General features: G+C 38.4%; 1 protein-coding gene across 11 annotated transcripts in view; it reads left to right on the plus strand.

The window, feature by feature from the left end:
• DOCK3 (dedicator of cytokinesis 3) overlaps positions 1-16,509 on the plus strand; it is a 525,841-nt gene that overhangs the window by 456,867 nt on the left and 52,465 nt on the right. For 9 of the 11 annotated variants that reach the window (XM_041761983.1, XM_041761990.1, XM_041761984.1 and 6 more), the window contains 4 exons: positions 937-1,064; positions 3,481-3,627; positions 5,543-5,641; positions 15,283-15,377. In XM_041761983.1, the coding sequence (XP_041617917.1) occupies positions 937-1,064; positions 3,481-3,627; positions 5,543-5,641; positions 15,283-15,377 (469 nt within the window). The remainder of the gene's footprint in view (positions 1-936; positions 1,065-3,480; positions 3,628-5,542; positions 5,642-15,282; positions 15,378-16,509) is intronic. The other 2 variants (XM_041761987.1, XM_041761991.1) reach the window with 2 other exon arrangements.

Here is a 16,509-nt window from a genome sequence, read left to right on the forward strand (position 1 = left end):
CCTGGCTTGTTTATTGTTATTATTGGTAATCTAACTACATCATGTTGGCCAGATAGGGGAGTACCTGCAGAGTCACACAGTCACTGACCACATAGGAGTGCAGAGCACCAGAAATGTTCACACTTGTATTTCACTTTGTCTTCTCATCACACCTGTGAAGTAAATGCAGAAAAGGCCATTAGTACCTCATCATACAGATGGGAAAAAGCAAGCCTATAGGAGGAATGAACCTGCCTGAGGTTCCTTAGGGTGAGTTAATAAAGGAATTTGAACGAGGATTCAGCCTTCCTGACAGTTCTAAATATAGTCATCTCCTGATGAAAATGTTGTTCAGGTAACATTAAGGAGAAAAGCATTAGCATTAGCTCATTATCAAAGGTTTAGGACAAAACAAAGTCCTGCTACTATTCTACTCATTGCTCTGAACATGCCAAACCTGTCCCCTGAGCCATTAGGAGATAGACCTAATGGTTGCCACCAAGTTAATGCTCATGCCAGGCCACCTAGCCAGAGCATCATAAAAAGCGACCATTTATAATCCATATCAAGTCTGCAGGTCCAATCAGTAGAGTTCACAGAACTAGGTGTGTCATGTAAATGGAATTTTCACTGTAAGCTATGCTTTTAATTTGAAATCTAGTCATTAAAGAGATTTTGTTTGGAAGTAACCTAATGTTCATCCTGCACAAAATGCCATAGATATTGAGGCTTAAAATGAGAAAGAAGGAAAGAGAGATGGAAAGACAATGCTGTGGAATGTCTTCGTAATGTCCAGAAGTGGTCTTTTACACCCTCAGAAGGGAAGGAGTGACCTCCAGCTTGGCACCAGTTTTAGCCCCACCTGTTTTAAGACCATTTAAGACCCCCAGTGTCACTGGCTTCCAGAGGTAGCTAGTTCTCTGAAGGGCTGCTTCACCCTTGTGTTTTCTCTCTCAGAATCCCGCCGCATCCTGCTTCCTGTGGTTCTCCATCACATTCACCTTCACCTGAGGCAGCAGAAAGAGCTGCTCATCTGCTCAGGGATTCTCGGCAGCATCTTCTCCATCGTCAAGACCAGCTCTCTGGTAGTGGCCCCACATCTGCTCCACCCCCCTCTCCCCGTCAGCTCTGCCCCAGTCTTATATTACTTTAGCCAGACACAAAGCAACAAACATCACTTTGTACATTCCTCAGAGAAGCTTTCATCAGTGAGAGGAAGGTGCCCAAGTGAATGGAGGCCTGTGTATGCCCAGCAGGCTTCTTCACACAGCAGCCTTGCTATTTGAAAAAGTTGTGTTTCCATAAATCCACCCAGAAATGTAGTTATCTTTAACACCAGAAAGCCGAATCCTGTGCCATGTTCTATTTCTATCAAAAGGTATTAATCCTGTGTTCCTGGGAGTGTTCTGAGGATACTCAGGCACAAGCACAGGGAGGCAGGCCCAGGCTGAGAGGCAGCTTGCTCATTCAGACTTTTCTGTCAGCTTCCTAGCAGCTTGATTCCACCCATATGGCATTCCTATACCATGCCAGATGAGGTCGGGATGTAAGAGAGATAATTGTTGCCCGCAGGAGCTCTGAGCCTCATGGATGGGAGAATTGCACTTTAAAGATGAGGTTGCAACTAGTAATGCTTTTGTCTGTTTTCTTTCCTCTTTACTTTTTATTTTAAAAAGAGTTCTGTGGTGGGAGGGGAGGGAAGGAAGGAAAGACATGTATTAGGCATGAATAAGGGTAGGAATCTATTTTAATGATATTTATTTTATACATATTATAGTAGAAGAAATGCATATTAGAGAAAATTTGTAAACTGTAGGAAAGTATAAAGAGAGAAATTAAGAACAAGAATGAGTTTTTTATTACAACATTGTACTAAGCTGAAATAAAGTTTCTGGAGAATAAAATTTCAACCACATTTAAAATGAAGGCCAGAAGCCAGGTGATAAGAATGTACAAGGTTAGGCTATCCATGTAGAGCAGGAGAAGTCCTGAAAGAAAAGAGCGTGGTTGCTTTGAGCAGGATTAGGGACCCAATAGGGTGCTCTGGTTCCAGACTTAAAGTGCCATCTGGTGTCAGGGGCCTCACTTGGCAGAGTGCCTACGGTGGTTGTAGTGGCCCTATTGTTTGCTCTTGGCTCCAGGCAAGGCTTGGCAGCTCTCCTTCCCACTGGGCCTCAGAGAGGCAACACTAGACACATAAGGTCTTTTAGCAGCCCAAGGTCAGACTTGAGGAGGTTGGAGGCTTATTGCTAAAGGAAGGAGAGAAATTGAAGGGAGAAAATAAAGGGCAGGAGAGGAATGGAAGAGGAATGGAAACAGGTAAAAGCCTGAAGGGAATGGTCTGGTTGTATTTGTGGGGCTAGAGAGTTGGGTGCAATTAGTAGCTTACAACTAGTCAGACATCACACTGTTACTCCAAATAAGAGTGTTACAGTCACTTCAGCAGATGAGAAAGAGGACTTTGGCCCCAGGAGCTCCTCACATTTTTCATGTGGAATAGGGCACAATATAATTACATTGAATGAATGGGTTGGGGTGGAATTTAAGCTCCATGAGAGTAGCAGTACTATCTTTGTTGTTTACCTCTGTATACTCAGGTTCACAAATGGTGACTGGCACATGGTAAAGGCTTAATAAATAATGGATTGGTAGATGGATCAACAGATGGACATTTATACCAGTAATAATATTAAGAGGCTAGAGAAGGGACAATGGGAATCTTTCAGATAAATAAAATCTGATTTGAGATTCAGTGTTGAGAGGCCTGTAAAAGCATAGCACAGACTCTTTCTAAATTTAGAGTGTGGTGGCTGAGAAGCAGAGCTTAGTGAGGAGGTATGCTCTGTTGTTTCTGTGAGTCTGCCCAAGAAAGACACATTGAGACCAGAGTCCTTCAGGTGAACTAGGGAGCACAAGCAAAAATGCTGAGGACCTAGAAGTGAGATGCAGCCATATCTGAGCAGCAGTTGGGGCTAGCAATGCTTGAGATCACCTAAGGAGAAAATCCTGAGGAGAAAACAGTCATCTTAAAGACTGAGATACTTCTATGTGCATTGGCAGTTGTGTTAGCAATAGTGAAGGTGCTACTACCACACCCTATGGCGTGAACACTTTACCATTTTCTCACAGTGTTAGCAGTGTTGTGCTTTTTCCTGATTTTTCTATGGAAACCAAAGAAAACATGTAACTCGGGACGGTCACTTCTGTCCTGTATATTGTGACTAATGTATCTACTTGAGGTTCAGAACTGTGGGTGTCAGGTGGTGCTGGGTTAGGCGAAGGCCCTGGCCACCATACCAGGGCAACAGAGGCAGGTTCGCCTCACCTTCTCTCAGAGCTGTTGTCCAGGTTCCTTGACACTGCATGCTAGTGAGGCCGGAGCTCAGTGTTAAGAATCCAATCAGAAGACCACTCCTGACGTCGCTGACTTAGTAAGTGCTGCCAGCTGTGTGTCAGCCTGGCCTGGGTGCTAACGGTGTGCTCTCTCGCTGCTCGCTCCAGGAGGCAGATGTCATGGAGGAGGTAGAAATGATGGTGGAGAGCCTCCTGGACGTGCTCTTGCAGACTCTGCTCACCATCATGAGCAAATCGCACGCTCAGGAGGCGGTAAGAGGGCAGCGGTGCCCGCAGTGCACAGCCGAGATCACTGTTAGTAACTAACATTCAGGTTTTCTTGCTTTCTTTTCTAACCTGGGGCTCCTCCACACCAACCCCCACCTCCTCATTGCACCACCTCCATCTCCACCTCCCTTCCTGCATGGTTGTCAGCATGCTGCCTTCTTCCCTTTTCGCACCTGGTTCCCATCTCCACTCTGAAAGCTCTAGGTTCATAGTCCCAGAAATTTACTATAGAGTTGATGCAGGGAATGCTTCTTGTCCTGTTTTTCTGCACACTGTCTCTGTTGGCCTTTGCTTTTATGCCAACTCATTTTCTATTGTGTAGAATGGAGCAGAGATGTACTAAGAGATTGAAGGTGAAAAATAGACTTTTCCTTACAGGAGCAGGTTCTCCTAAATGTTGTGCACCAGCAGAATAATCTTCTTAGAATTAGGTTGTATCTACAGATTAGTTGTTTTTGTCTACAGTGTTTGTATCCAAATATCTAGCGTCTGGAAAACTGTGATGAGGTAGAGTTGCACTGGCTTTACTGGACAGAAGAGAAGTGGCCTGCAGAGGCTTCTCAGAAGAGGCAGAGAGACAGCCCCCACTCCTGTACCCAGAGTGGACTTCTTAACCCTGATGTTAGAACTCCATTAACAGATTGCATGGATTCTTCCAGTTGGCAGGTGGGAGATTACAGTGATTTCTTTGAAGTGAGTCCTCTGTGGGAGTAAGCCAAGCTCCAGCATGCTAGGGAGAGCAGAGAGCAGACATGTGTTCTGAAGCACTGGGTTTAGAAAGAATGTCTGTTCCCTTGGGATCTCCTATTGAGGGCACTCTGGCTGCAGGTAAAAACAATTGTGCCCTGCTATGTCCTGGTAACCCATCCTATCCAGCAACCACACAGTGCTTGCTGTGAGCCAAACTCTACTCTGTACCCTTTCATTTAGCAATATTAAATCACATAGATGTAATGAAGATGATAATAACTGCATAATTTACCAAGCACACCTTTATGTACTGGACTTGTCCACTGAGAAGCTTTGTATGTATTCATTCCTCTGACCCTCATAACAAATCTATGAATTATGGCTTATTATGCCCATTTCTCAGATAAAACTGTGGTTCATATACATGTATATATATTCTGTGTATACATATGCTATAATAATTTTGTGTGTCTAGAAATGCTTTGAGAGACAATAAAATCTATTGTAAAATTTCCGTGAGTTTAAAAACACTTGGTCAGCTGCCCCATGACAGAAATTGCCATAGGATGGTGAAAATCTTGAAGTCCTTAAAACAAGATTTTCTTCCATGTTACTGCAGTTGGAACTTAAAGAAATTTTAAAGATTCATTTTTTTTATCCTTAGATTTTTTTCTTATCTTAAAGCCCCTAATGTCTTCTCATAAAGGTCAGTTTTGACTCCTCTGGATTCCAGAAAGCTATGTTGACCTACTGTGTTCCATCTTCCTGGTCTAGTAACCACATATAATCTCTGGGAGGTCCCCAAGAGATCCTTGTAGAAGGGCTACTCCAACCTAGTATGATGGGAAGAGCCCAAATTCTGCCCAGAAAAGGCCAAGTACCCTGTTCTGAAGAACCCCTTTAGACCTCCGTGTGGTGGCCTGGAAATATATAGTGACAATGGACTGTTTAGCCAGAAATTTCCTAGGAGAAAAATCTAGACTCTCTGTCTCGCTTTGCAGTACTTCTTTGTTACAGGTTAAGGTTTTTCCATTAGCCCCATGCTGCAGAGGTCTTATTAAAACTCCCAAGCCCTTCAGACCTCTCTTTAGCAGAAAAGAAAACTCATTCTCAGGGCCAGAGTCCTCCCTTTCCCTTTCATGATCATTGGGGCCATTTCAGACCCTTCCTTCTCTCCTTGCCCTCTGTGGATTGGGGAAACACAGCCCTTATGACTAGCTGTGCTGAGTGGTTTTTTTTGGTTGATCCCCAGGGTGAGTATGTGTCCTGCCTTCTTTCACTGCTCCGCCAGATGTGTGACACCCATTACCAGCATCTCCTGGACAACTTCCAGAGCAAAGATGAACTCAAGGTGGGCAACAAACCTCTCTTAAAACTGACTTTTGAGGAAAGGATTCATGCAGCTAAGACTCTCCAGGAGCTTTCCTTCTGCCAGGGGGCAAGTGCAAGTGATCAGGACTGCCTAGGGTGAAGGGTTCACCAGCCCCCTTTACAGCTGGGGATGTATGACTCCCAGAAGCTAAAAGCCAGCAATGTTCTTAGACAGACAGATTCTATTTTTTTTATTTTTTATATTTTTAGACAGATTCTAGTAACACTAGCAAGTCTTCCCTGACTCCTAGCAGTTCTATGACTATGTGCCTCAGTGAGAGGCTGCTCTAGGTCATAGTAGTCATCCAAAAACCAGAACTCTTCCCTTTCTTATTGACTCAACAGTCACCTTATATTTTGCCCCTGCAAACCAGACTTTGCTGTTTAATAGCTATAATTATAATAATGATGATGACTTTTCTTCATTAGCATGTATTTCTGGAAGTGACCTTAGAAAGCAAAAGTGAGCAGTGCCCATTGGCTACCAGATTCAAGATCTAGACCACTGGGGCAGATAATGCAGAAAAATGGGCCCATGATCCACAAAACAGAAGAACATTCCCAAGCTTCATGTGGTATTAGCTGTTGACAAACTTCTGGGGCTTGTGTCTTTGCTTTAGAATGCCCTACTCAATTCATCCCTGGATAAACAAACAATTGCAAATTTTAGTGGTATGCTCTGCCTCTATTCAGAACCAAGTCATTTGCATTTCATAGTAATGCATTACACTTTTCTCATTTTTATGACCTTTATTAATCATATTGTATCAGTTAATAAGTATTATGTGTCACTTTCTAGTATCTGGTCTTGCCTGACTTTCCACAGACATGGAGCTCTGCAGATTGTTGTCATTAACTCGTTTCAGTAAGGTCAGACTGTCTTCTTGGAGGGATGAGTTGACAGCCCTTGAAGTGAACCAAAAGTTAGCCAGAGGCCAAAGCAGTGCTTGAGCTAGGTTGTAGAGCCTGAAAATCCAGTGTTAGCTATTCTAGATTATTTTCATCCTTTGTGTTTTCTACTAACTGATTCACAATCAGAAGCTTAGGCTGTCATCATTCTCTTACTTTTTATTTACAAGTTTATTTTTATAACAGCAATATGTATACATATTTTTAATTGTAAATTTATTCTTCATTTATTGAAAACCTGCTATATGTAAGCATTATACCCAGACCTTATGGGTTTTTAAAATTTTAATTCTAGTGTAGTTTAATATACAGTGAATATGTATACATAATCTTAAAAGCCAAAAGCATGTTACAAAGCTTATAACATGAAATGGTTGTTCCCTGGTTCAGCCTCATATCCGGTTTCTATTCCCCAAAAAGCAGTCACTTTGAACAGCAAAAGCTGTTCTTTAAACTTCTACTGCCATTTTAAATTTTAACTGGTAGTTATTATCTATTTTCGTATTCGCATGGAAAATGAGAGTGACTCTCCTGTATCATTCCTCTCTCACACACAAGTCTTTCCTCTCATTCTTCCAATATAGTTTGCATACATTTTTGTTTAAATCGGCAATCGACTCTTCTTTATTACAGCTAGGTAAATACTGTGGCAGGCCAGCTGCTACACTATTACACTTCCTTTCTTATAAAACGTATTGGTTTTTTCCTGGAATTATTTGCCTCTTTTGTTATTTGCACATTTTTTGTTTTCTTTTGATTTTCAAATCTGGCTAGGATTTCTTCTTTTCCCTTTCTGTAATAAACCTCTTCTTCCAGCTTTCTCCAAGATCAGATCTGTCAGATACTGTCCAGTCACTTTTTCTTTTCCTAGAAACTTGCCCTGTTTTTATTTATTTCAGTCTCTAACTTTCATGTTAGAGACTTTCCTCCTACTAGAGACTTATTTTTTCGTTGTTCCTTTTTTTGTTGTTGTTCCTTTTTTTTTAATAATAAATTTATTTTTTATTGGTGTTCAATTTGCCAACATACAGAATAACACCCAGTGCTCATCCCGTCAAGTGGCCCCCTCAGTGCCCGTCATCCATTCACCCCCACCCCCCACCCTCCTCCCCCTCCACCACCCCTAGTTCGTTTCCCAGAGTTAGGAGTCTTTATGTTCTGTCTCCCTTCTGATATTTCCCACACATTTCTTCTCCCTTCCCTAATATTCCCTTTCACTATTATTTATATTCCCCAGAAGAATGAGAACATATAATGTTTGTCCTTCTCCGATTGACTTATTTCACTCAGCATAATACCCTCCAGTTCAATCCACATTGAAGCAAATGGTGGGTATTTGTCATTTCTAATGGCTGAGTAATATTCCATTGTATACATAAACCACATCTTCTTTATCCATTCATCTTTTGAATATTAGTCTATGTCTAAAGTGAGACACTCTGGTGCTAATGATAAGCTCTTTGTGTATGTGTATCTGTGTGCAGGCCTTCCCTGTAGCTGACTGAAGAAAGTCTGGTCAGAGCCTCCTCTAATCTCTGTATCAACTAGTCTGTGCTCTTGGACTTGTCTGTTTCCTGAGAAAAGAATCCTTTTCCCTTCCTAGAAATGGAATAGCCCACCAATATTTGGGGATCAAATAGCAAAAAGAGGCTGGGAACCTTCCAGCTCAGCAGGTGAACTTTCTCTCAATGCCTATTTTCATTTTGGTATCTCAGCCCTTACCTGTTGCTGTATCCTTGAGAACAGTTCCTCAGTGATCAACTACTCCAGAAAGCAGCCCTCAGTTCTTCTGACAGGATGGGGAAAGCCTGGTCACCCAAGGACATGAGATGAGAAGAGATGACAGAAGAGGTCTTAGGGAGACTGTAAATCAGTCTTCCTGTTTTCAGCCTTCATATCCCAGTCCCACAGAGGTACTTAGTGATGCCTGCAGTTTCTGAGATTCTTGCTTCCTGTTGCTGTCACTTCCCAAGGCTGTTGGCTATCATCTTTCTCAAGTATATTAAGTCAGTTACATACAAGCTTTCAAAATGTATTCACCTCAAAAAAAAAATGTATTCACCTCTTCTCATTACTGTGTTCTTATTTCCTGTTTCCTTTGTCTCTGTGGGTATATATTTATTACTTGACTGTCATTTTAGAGGATTTGAGCTGAAACAGATGAGGGAACATATGCAGTCCACCACACCAAATATAGAGTTCAGCACATTTATTCTTTTTTTATGACAGCATTATTGATATATAATTTGCATACCATAAAATTTACACTTTTAAACGGTACAATTCAGTGTCTCTGATTATATCCATCTTAAAAGACTTCTCACAAAATAACAAGATCAAGTTAATAATTTATAACTTCCCACAAAGAAACGCCCAAGAGCATATGGCTTAATTGGTGCATGCTACCAGATTTTTAAAGAAGAATTAATACCAATCCTTTACAAGCTCTCATAAAAAATAGAAGAGGAAAGAACACTTCCCAACTCATTTTATGAGGTCCATATTACCCTGACATGAAAACGAAAGGCAGACATCACAAGAAAAGCAAACTATAAATCAATATCCCTTATAAACATATAAGTGCAGCATACTAGCAAACTGAATCCAGGAACGTAGTAAAAGAAGTATACACCATGATTATGTGGGATTGATCCCAGAAGTGCAAGATTGGCTTAACATGCGGTAATTAATCAACATAATACACCATTAAATAGAATAAAAGACAAAAACAAGACCATCATAATGAATATTTAAAAAAAAACATTTTTTTAAATCCATCCACCAAACTTTCATGATAAAAATCATTCAAAAACTAGAAATAGAAAGGAATTTCTTTAGATTGATAAAGGGCATCTATGAAAAATTATTAACATCATACTTAATAACAAAAGACTGAATGCTTTCCTCTTAAGATCAGAAACAAGAGAAAGACAGATAGCTGGTCTAGCCATTTACACTCATTATATTGGAGGATCTAGCTGGAGCAATTTGGCACGAAGTTGGATAGGAAGAAGTAAAACTATTTCTATCCTCAGATGACATGATTTTGAATACAGAAAATCCTAAGACATTCATAAAAACACTATTGGAAGTAATAGACAAGTTCAGCAAATTTTCACAATATATAATTAATATACAAAAATCAATTATATTTCTTGGCACTAGCAATTAACAATTCAAAAAGGAAATTAAGAGGAAAATTCCATTTATAATAGTATAAAAACACAAAATAGATAGGAAAGGAAATTTAAAAAGACCTAAATAAGTGGAAAGACACCCCATGTTAATAGATAGGAAAACTTAATATTATTAAGAGGACAGTACTTCACATAGTGATCGACAGGTTTGATACAAGACCTCTCAAAGTTTCAGCTGCCTTTTTGTAGATATTGACAATCTGATCTTTAATTCATAGAGGAATGAAAGGGACTCAGAATAGCCAAACAATCTTGAAAAAGAAAAAATTGGAGGATTCACACTTCTAGTTTCAAAACTTACAAAATAATGGTAATCAGAATTGGTGCTTGCATAAAAATAGACATAAAGATCAATGGAATTGGATTGAGAGTCTAGAAATAAACCTTTATATTTACACTCAGTTGATTTTCAATAATATTATCAAGACAATACAAAGAGTAAAGAAGTCTTTTCAGCAAATGATGAACAACTTAATATCTAACCTCTACCTTATACCATATGAAAAAAAACAGCTGGAAAGGGATTGTAGACCTAAATGTAAGAGCTAAACTATAAACCTCTTAGAAGGAAACAAAAGTGTATCTTAAAAAAAAAAGTGTATCTTTATGTCCCTTGATTTAGCAATGATTTCTTAGTTATGACACCGAAAGCACAAGCAAAAAAAGAAAAAATCGATGTTAGATTTCATCAAAATTACTATATTTCAAAGGATGCCAACCAGAAAGTGAAGACAACTCACAGAATGGAAGAAAATATTGGCAAATCATATATCTAATAAAGAACTTGCATGAAAAATATATAAATAACTCTTACAACTCAAGAATGAAAAGGCAACTTGGTTTAAGAATGGGCAAAGTAAAAAAAAAAAAAAAAAAAAAGAATGGGCAAAGTATTTTAATAGACATTTCCCCAAAGAAAATACACAAACAGTCAAAACACACATGAAAAGATACTCAACATCATTAGTCATTAGGGAAATGAAAATCAAAACTGCAATAAGATACCACTTCACACTGAAAGTGGATATCATCAAAAAGACAAATATTAGTACTAATTCTAGTTTAAATATTTGGTGGAATTCACCAGTGAAGCCATCTGGTCATGCACTTTTCTTTGTGTGAAGATTTTAAATTATTAATTTGATCTCTTCACTTATGATAGGTCTCTTCAGATTTTGTTTAGTTTTAAATGAATTTTGATTGTATCTTTCTAAGAATCTGTCCATTTCATCTAAGTTATGTAATTTAGATGATAATATAATCTAATTTGTTGTATAATCTAATCATAATTTGTTGGCATACATTTGTTTATAGTAGTCCCTTATAATCCTTTCTGGTTCTCTAACATTGGTAATGATTCCCTTCTTTCATCCCTAATTTTAGTAATTGAGTCATCTTTCTCGCTTTTGTTTTTCTTTTTTTTCCCTTGGTTTCTCAATTTTGTTGATATTTTCAAAGAACCTACTTTTGGTTTTATTTTTTCCTCTATTTTTCTATCTCTGTATCACTTATTATTCCCTTCCTTCTGCTTGCTTTATGTTTAGTTTGCTCTTCTTTCTCTAGTTTCTTTTTTTTTTCTTTCTCTAGTTTCTTAAGGCATAAAGTAAGTTATTGATTTGTGACCTCATTCTCTTTAACATAGGCACTACAGCTGTAAGTGTTAGCTTCATCCCATACATTTTGATTTGGTGTATTTTCATTTTTATTATTCTTAAAGTATTCCTGTTTTACTTATGCTTTGTTTTTTGACCATTGGTTACCTGGGATATATTGTTTAATTCACATATTTTTTTACTTTCCCAAATTTCCTTGTGTTATTGATTTCTAGCTCACTTCCATAATGGTTGGAAAACATACTTTATATGAGTTTTAGTTCTTTTAAATATCGTGAGGCTTTCTTTTGGACTAACATCATGTCTGTCCTAGAGAAGAAAATGCATATATCCTTCTATGTATATCCTGCTACTGTTAAGGAGTGTCATATAGATGTTAAGTCTAGTTAGTTTATAGTATTTTTTAAGATTTCTTCTTCCTTGCTGATCTTCTATTTAGTTTTTTTCTATACACAATTGAAAGTAGTATATTGGTGCCTCCAGCTATCATTGTTGAATTGTCTATTTTTCCTTCCTTTTAATTCTGTCAGGTTTTGCTTTATGTGTTTGAGGTTCTATTTTAAATGCATATGTGTTTATAATTAAGTCTTTCAGACATATTGGCTCTTTTGTCATAAAATGTCCCTTTTTGGTCTCTAATGACACTTTTTGTTAAAGTCTCTATTGTTTAAAATAGCCACACCAGTTCTATTTTGGGTGCATTTTTCATCATATATATCTCCTATCCTTTTATTTTTGATGTATTTATGTCTTTGAATCTAAAGTTATGTATCTTGTAGACCACATACAATTGGGTCATGTGTATTTTTTTCCATCTTCCCATCTCTGCCTTTTGATTAGAATGTTTAATCCATTTACAATTAGTATAATTACCAATAAGTTAGGATTTACACCTACCATTTTGCTGTTTTAAATCTGTCTTATATCTTCTTTCTTCCTGTATTCCTCTATTTCTGCCTTCTTTTATGTTTAATATTTTTAATTCCTTCATTGTTTCTGTTAGTGTATTTTTATAGTTATTTTCTTAGTAATTTCCCTGGGAATTATAATTAACATCTCAAAACAATCTACCAATTTCATTTAATAGTACACAAAAACTTCACTCCACTAAAGCTCCAATCCTTTCTCCTTTTTTTTGCTGTCTCTATCATATAAATTACATATTTATACCTTATAATCTCATCAACATAATTTTATAGTTATTGCTCTATGCAGTTGCCTTGTAAATCAAATAGGAAAAGAGTTACAAACTTACCTATATATTATCTTCTATATTTACCTGTAGAGCTATTTTTCCTAGTACTTTTTCTTTCTTCATTTGGATTCAAGTTACTGTCTAGTGTCCTTTTATTTAAGTCTGAGACTCCCTTTAGTATTTCTTTTAGAACAGTTCTATTAATAACAAATTCTCACAGTATCTTTTAAATCTGAGAATGTTTTAATTTCTTCTTCATTTTTTAATGATAGTTTTGCTAGATTTAAGATTCTTTATTGACATTATGTCAGTACTTTGAATATGGTATTCTACCTTTTCACTACCTTTTGGCCTCCATCATATCTGCTTGTATGTCACCTATTATTATTGAGAATAATTTGTACATGATAAATTATTTTTCTCCTCTTGCTTTCAAGATTCTCTTTTTTTTTGACAATTAATAGTTTGACTATGTCTGTTTGTAAATTTCTTTGATTTTTTTTCCTATTTGGAGTTCATCGAACTATTTAGATGTGTAGATTAAAGGTTTTTTTCAAGTTTGAGAAGTTTTTAACTGATGTTTCTTCAAATATTTCTTCAAAATTTCTTCCTCTTTTTCTCTCATCTCTTTTTGACACTCCTATTATAATGTTTTTATACTTGGTGGTATCCCACAGGTCTCATGTTGTTTGTTTTTCTTCATTTTCTTTCTATTCCTCTGGATAATCTGACATATCTTTTAAATTTGCTGGTTCTTTCTTCTGTCAGTTCAAAACTGTTGTTGAGCCCCTCTAGCAAGATTTACATTTCACTTATGGTGCTTTTAAAGTCTAAAATTTCTATATGATGCTTTTAAAATGATTTCTATCTATTCTATTGATATTCTCTATATGTTGAGATATTGTTCTTGTACTTCCCTTTAATTCTTTAGGCATGATTTCCTTTAATTCTGTGAACATATTTAAAACATCTACTTTAAAGTTTTTTCCCCAATAAGTCCAACATTTGAGCTACCTCAAGTAAAGTTTCTGTTGACTTCTTTTTTCCTGTGTATGGGTCATACTTCCATGTTTAACTTCATATCTTATAATTTTTTGTTAAAAACTGGACAATTTAAATAATTCAGCAACTCTGGAAATTATATCCCCACCACCACATCCCAGGGGTTTTTACTTTTTATTGTTTTGTTGTTGTTATTAATATATATTTGGTTGCTTGTTTAGTGACTTTCTTGGACTAATTCTACAATGTCTATATTCTTTGTGCTGTGTCCAGCCACTGAGATCTTCTTTCTGTTAGCTCAGTGGTCAGCTAATACCCGGACAGAAATTTTCTAAAATGTCTTAAGTCAGTAAGTCTTTGATACTTTGCTGAATGTCTGTATGTGTGTGTTGGGGCTCACCTTCAGTGCTCCAACAGCTTATATTACTGCCTTAGCTTTCACGTCCTGCTTCAAAAGAGCCTCAAAATCAGCCAGGATAAGAGATTAGGCTTCTCACATCTTTCCTGGGAATATGCACAGCCCTAAACATGTGTGTGGACTTCTAGGTACCAAGGAGTATGTCAGAGCTTTTCAAAGTTCCCTAGAGATATCCCATTCCCCAGATTTTTCTTTTAATTCTTTTGGCAGTTTTCTTGATGCCCTAACAATATGGCTGCTTCATCGGCTGGAATCTTAAATTATTATGGCTGATTTTTTTTCCATAAATACTCTAGGTAAAAAACCTTCACTGAGTGAGCTCTGGGTCAGATCAAATAAGCCCTCTGAATGGAGACTTCCCAGGTTTCTGCCAGACAGATAGAAAAGTAGCAGTTTGGGGTGGGAGCTTTTTCAGGAGCTCACTACCACTGTGGTTGTGCAGTTGCTTATTTTCAAGGATACCATAGAGGTAGGAAGAGGATACCATAGAGGTAGGAAGAGGAAGAGTAATGAGACAAGCTAAAGTGCAACAAAGTTCACTATTTCTATTGAAATTCAACTATTTTTCTTGAATAACACTCCTTGGATTGTTTACAAAACTTTGCTTAACCTGACTTTGCCAGTATTCTCATTACTTCAATGAAGGAGCACATTATGGAGGTCTTTACTCTACCATTCCTAAAATGCTTCTCCTGTCAATGTGTTCTTAACATCCAAGAAAGCAGGTTCTTTTTTTTTTTTTTTAAAGATTTTATTTATTTATTTTAGAGAGAGAGCGCGCATGCAAGTGGGGGGAGGGGCAGAGAGAGAGAAGCAGAAACCAGGCTGAGCATGGAGCTCAATCTCAGGATCCTGAGATCATGACCTGAGCCAAAAATCAAGAGTTAGACACCTAACCGAGCCACCCTGGCACCCGTGCCAAAAGACAGGTTCTTATAGTCAGGTGCTCAAGGGTCATGGCCCAAATAAAGAGACTCACAAACCCAGTTGGATACCAGTTCTGCTGGCCTGTAGCCTTCTCTACACTTTGGGTTTTAGCTACTGGGCTTGGGGTATAGAACTGGCTCTGTTCTACCCAGTTTGGGTCTGCTCCCACCTGGCCTGATAGAGTGCCTAGATCTCACTTTCGTGTAGGCCTCTAAAAAAAATAACTCACAACGGAAACCAGAATCTAACCCACTAGTCCCATCCATTCTCCTGGTCTAGATGTCAGGAGAGCCCTGTAAAGGAAATGCATGCTGTAGTGGTAGTGGTGGTGTCTCACATCAGATTTTCCTGCTGGATCAGGAATTCCTGCTGAAGATTTTCTGTGTCTTCCGGAACCTGATGAAGATGAGTGTCTTCCCTCGGGACTGGATGGTGATGAGACTTCTTACAAGCAAGTGAGTGTGGAAGGGGCCTGCACCCAGCATCAACAGAGCTATTCTCAGACTAAGGAGAGAGTATGTATGTGCGTGTGTATATGTGTGGCAGAGAGAGAAAGCAAGACAGAGATCATTGTGAAGGCCATGGGGGCAGAGAAGACAGGGTAAATTTGAAAAATATTTGGAAGCATAATCAGATGGACATGACCATTTACCATAAGTTCAAGAAGACGAAAGTGTTAAAGGTAGTTCAAAATGGAGGCTTAAGTGCCTGACAGAGATGTCATGGTCAGGACAGAAAAGGAATGTACAGAATGTGAAATAATAATACCTAAAGAAGGTTCCTCCTTGAGGGAAGCCTGTTCCATGGACCACTGGCCTCTGTTGCTCTATAGTTTCAGTTAGTTATCCCAAGACCTCCTCTTGATTTGACTTCTGTTGTCTGCCAGACACTATCTGCCTCCCACAGCTAGTGCTAATTACCCACCCGAAAACTGGCTGTAAGGCTCTGACCACTTCTGACTCCAGCAACAGAATTCACTCTTAGACTGCCCCCAAATTGCCTGTTCCATTCATATTTCTAGCCTAATTGGCAAACCAGATGGGTGACTCACTTCCACTCACTTCCAAGTTTGAGAGTGACTAGGATATAACCTATACCTATGCAGGTAGCATAGTACTGGTTCATCAGGTCTCGCTCTACTTTGGAGAAGGCCATTTGGCCTCCACTCGCTAACCTGCTGCCTTCTCCCAGCTTTCTTTCTCTTTCTTTATTTCTCCCTTTCTCTCTCTGTTTGTTTCTTTGTTTCTTTCTTTTTTTCTTTCTTTCTTCTTTCTTTCTTTCTTTCTTTCTTTCTTTCTTTCTCTCTCTCTCTCTCTCTCTCTCTCTCTCTCTCTCTCTTTCTCTGAGAAAGAGTGGAGGAAGAGGGACAGAGGGAGAGGAAGAAAGAGAATCCCAAGCAGACTCCATGCCCAGCACAGAACCCAATGTAGGGCTTGATCTCACAACTGAGATCATGACCTGAGCTGAAATCAAAAGTCAGATGCTTTTGTAAATTATCATGGTTTTCTGCATTAAAATGGCCATTTCAAAAAAAAGAGTCAGATGCTTAACTGACTGAGCCACCCAGGCACCCTGATCTGCTTTTTA

The sequence above is a fragment of the Vulpes lagopus genome, chromosome 7 (genome assembly GCF_018345385.1).
Source record: "Vulpes lagopus strain Blue_001 chromosome 7, ASM1834538v1, whole genome shotgun sequence".
NCBI classification, from domain to species: domain Eukaryota; kingdom Metazoa; phylum Chordata; class Mammalia; order Carnivora; family Canidae; genus Vulpes; species Vulpes lagopus.